Here is a 3,913-nt window from a genome sequence, read left to right on the forward strand (position 1 = left end):
GTCACTGCGGCGTTATTTTCCAGTCATGTACGGCACCAATGGGTAAAGTTTCACTCTCTGACAAAGTGTAATTAACTTTTAACAGCTGCCGGTAAAACACTTGGCTGATCTTCATTCATTGAGTCGTTTATGGTGGAGTGGCGATGTGGGAAGCCTCCACCTCTGTCCTGAGGCCTGCGTAACGACGTGGGCTTAGCATACCTGGGATATTTCCGTCTGGACTGACGAACCCAGACACACAAGGCTGGTTATTATCAGCTTGGTAGCTGAGCCCAGGGTTGATCAATGCGGTGTGTTTGCAGCGTCTGACCAGCAGAGACACCCTGTAGAGCAGGTTGCTTTGCAATGGCAGAGCAGGTATTCTTCAGAAACATGATTCATCCGTGAGGCATTCAAACAGGTCACGGAGAACAAAAGCAACTGTTGTGGCAGAGAAAGCCAGGAAGAAATAATTACCGAAAATTAACTCTTGTTACTGTGTAAAATCATGAGATTGTAGAAAAATAATTTGTGGAACAATAGAAATGGACTCTGATCACTCCGGGATCACTGGCTTCATGTAGTTCTGCCACAGATGTCCGATGCAGCGCGTTCTTCAGTCATTTCATTTTTATTATTCTCTACTGATTCTCAGCAGCACGTTTTGAGGCGACGGTAGTAGCTGTTTGTTCCATAAATTCATATTTGTACAATCCTGCCATGTGTGACCGTTAATATTATTAACTTCATTTCCCCTAACCCTAATTGTTCAGCATAATGGAAAATCATTTAAGACGTTAATTTCTTCATTGAGTATTTCTTGTGTGTGTGGATCCTCCACCACTGTCCTTTCCTTTATGCCTACATTAACCAATCTTAATCAGCTCATTTACAATTGAGGACACATATTAAATTAAAAATATTATATAGTGTAATTTGAGTAAGCATTTTAAAGAGCCTGACAGATTGTGATGGAAATTCATAAACTCGCAGAGACTTGTGCCTCTCATATATAATAACAGGAAACTGATGTGTTGAAATTAAAGAAATAAATAAGAAAGAATAAAAATTTTGAAAACCTGATGCTGACTATAGGTCTTTGTAGCCTTCAAAGTAAGGGTGTTACAAAACTGAAGGAACATTTGCATGTTATTAGGCGTGATAATAAGCGCATTGAATAGTCATTGCGTCACAGCTGGGACGCAATTATTCCATTGTCTAATGAAATATGAAGGGAGGTGAGCAGTTCATTGTCTAAAGCGCACGCAAAGTCCAACAATTAGTTTTTATGACTGAGGCAAGCCCTCAGTGTTTCAGGTGAGGAACTTTTCAAATGACAAAAAAAAAAAGGGTGAGGTGATTGTGCCATTGAATCGGGCGAGGAGTGTCTCGATGGTCATCCTGGAAGAATGCACCAAACACCCCATCATTTAGATGCCTCTGCGTGGAGATTTCATGAAGGCCGGACGGTATAAAAAGGGGAGTGAAGCTCAGCAGAGACACATCCAGCCTTCAGGAAGAAATCTGCTGCAAACTCCAGATCATCACCATGAAGCTCATCCTGTCGCTCACCCTCCTCTGGGCTTTCTCCAGCACAGGTAAACAAGCTCACTTTCAGTCTAGCTCATTCATTATGCTTAGAGGAAGTCAATTTAAAAGTAAAAGAAAGTTCTGTGATTAGCGAAACATTACAACATGTAACTCTGCTAAGACTATCGCTGCTAATTTCCTGTTATTTTTCATACGATTTCATAATTCCTGTGAAAGATATTGAAATGTGACAGAACAGTAAAAAGACGCTTCTGAACAGGAATGTTAAACAAAGACTTCAGACTTTAAGGATCCTCAGGCATTTCACTAATGACATTTTTTTTTTCATGAAATAATGTCCTGTTTATGTTTGTTCCCACTACAGCTGGAGCAATCAGGTGTCAAGTATGTACCGATGTCAATGACCTGGACTGTGCCTTCGGCGGGAGATTCGAGTGTCTAGCCGGCGAAGTCTGTTTCAATGCATTCGTCAGAGGTATTCTTTCTTTCATTTTCCCTGAACTCCATGTATTAAAATAATAAAACTGTGTGTTCCATGAAGCTGACTGTCCTCTGTTTCCACAATAGAAGCCACTGGAGTACAGAGAATCTACAGGAGATGCGCCAGTCCCGAGAGTTGTCCAGTCACCGGCCCGCTGGTCGTTGCAGCCAACGTGGGAACGATTAACGCAACTGCAGTTGCTGAGTGCTGTGACGACGCAGACGATTGCAATGAAAGGGTCCTTTCTTGTAAGTACATTTGGATCAGAAGGATTGTGAAGAACAAGCAATATTCTGAACTACTCTTGAATTCAAAGGCTGAAATATGAACTGGGTGCTTTCACATTTGTTCTTTCAGTCCCTCCTCCTCCAGAAGCAAATAATCTAACATGCCCTGCTATATGTGATGAGGGCGATGCCGGCTGCAACCCAGTGGTGAACTGTAACGGAGAGGAGGACACCTGCTTTCAGTCAGACAGTCAGTATTAATGCTGGACGTTTTCCTTACTTCTCTCAGATTCTCAATCTGTTTTCCTCATAATGTGAATCAGTATCCATCCATCCATCCATCCCATGACTAATAAAAAAATTATTTTAATACTAATTGGAAACTTTTCACCCACAGTTCTGAAGGATCGTCAAAGGATCACCGTTGCCGGATGTGGAACTTCCAATGTGTGCAACATCGCCAATGAGATCCGATTTGTGCCGTTCCTGGAAGAAGTGGGTACAGTTCTGTTTACGCCAACCTGCTTCTCTGCCACGACGACACCTGCCCCAACCACCACCACCACCACCACCACCACCACGCCCGAGCCGACCACCACATATGAGCCGACCACCACATATGAGTCGACCACCACATACGAGCCGACTACTGTGTACCAGCCACCTACTGGGCCCGGTGCCCAGACGACCGTCAAGAAGACGCCAATTGCCGTGTTGGCAAAATTCAAAGTCTTGCTGGCGATCATACGGTCACTGTCGCTCCAGATCAACCGGGCGCTGCTCCAGCAGCAGGCCGTGGTGATTTTACAGCTGCACTTCAAGATCCTCGATGACCAAAGCCGACTGCTGGCCCAGCAGGAGGGCCTGCCGATCGACCACCACCACCAGCTGCCGCTGTACTACCAGCAGTGCCTGCTGGTCAACAACCACCAGCTGCTGCTCCATCAGATCCACTACGCTCTCTGCGGGCAACAAAACCTTCTGGAGCTCTTCCAGAAGCAGAAGCAGGCTCTCTACCAGCTCCAGGCCCTGCTCCAGGCCTACCACTACCACCTGCTGCCCCACTACGCCGGTCACGTGCAGAGCTACTGCGATCACGGCAACCACGGCGGCCACGGAGGTGGAGACTAACTCTGGCTCTCTTTAAGTCACTTAGAGGTCATCAACATCAATAATCACTCTGTTTGAGTGTTGGTTTTGATTTCTCTCGGTAAGATTATAGTTACTGTTCTTCAGTTCAGTTCTGGGGTTTCAGTCAATCAGGTTTCTCTTTATGCTCTATAAATAGTTGTGATTTTTCTCTTTTGTCTAATTTAAAAACAAGTATGTTAATTAAACCTAAAAAATAAATTAACTTTGAAATATTTAAGTAAATAAGATTCTCTTTATGATTCTGTTTTGATAAAAAAAATCAATGGTGTTTCTATTTTCTGCTCAATAAAACTACATTTGCAACAAAAATTACGATTTTGACTTTTTTGTTACACACTTGCATTTTTTTTTTTTATTTAAAGCATGGAAGCAGATTGAGTCGGCCAGACAGGCACGTGCTCCAGACGACCAGAGCTGTGTGTCCACTGCCACCTTATCCTCACCTACACTGATGTGAGATTCATGTCTCACACACCCAGTGAGGCGAGTGTGTGAGTCACGGGTGCCTTTGTCTTTTTGCACG

The 3,913-nt window shown here is 43.9% G+C and overlaps 1 protein-coding gene across 1 annotated transcript; it reads left to right on the forward strand.

The window, feature by feature from the left end:
- Positions 1–1,498: 1,498 nt before the first annotated feature.
- Positions 1,499–3,551, forward strand: LOC115390649 (uncharacterized). Its single transcript, XM_030094580.1, has 5 exons — positions 1,499–1,577; positions 1,895–2,005; positions 2,098–2,259; positions 2,369–2,488; positions 2,636–3,551. Exons 1-5 carry the CDS (start codon positions 1,529–1,531, stop codon positions 3,367–3,369), a joined length of 1,176 nt encoding a protein of 391 aa, XP_029950440.1. The 5' UTR covers positions 1,499–1,528; the 3' UTR covers positions 3,370–3,551.
- Positions 3,552–3,913: the final 362 nt, after the last annotated feature.

The sequence above is a fragment of the Salarias fasciatus genome, chromosome 6, assembly GCF_902148845.1.
Source record: "Salarias fasciatus chromosome 6, fSalaFa1.1, whole genome shotgun sequence".
Taxonomy (NCBI): domain Eukaryota; kingdom Metazoa; phylum Chordata; class Actinopteri; order Blenniiformes; family Blenniidae; genus Salarias; species Salarias fasciatus.

Coding starts and splice junctions, on each gene's coding strand:
- LOC115390649 (XM_030094580.1), top strand. CDS start 1,529: ATGAAGCTCATCCTGTCGCTCACCCTCCTCTGGGCTTTCTCCAGCACA. Junction 2,006..2,097: donor TTTCAATGCATTCGTCAGAG/GTATTCTTTCTT, acceptor TTTCCACAATAG/AAGCCACTGGAGTACAGAGA. Junction 2,260..2,368: donor CAATGAAAGGGTCCTTTCTT/GTAAGTACATTT, acceptor TTGTTCTTTCAG/TCCCTCCTCCTCCAGAAGCA.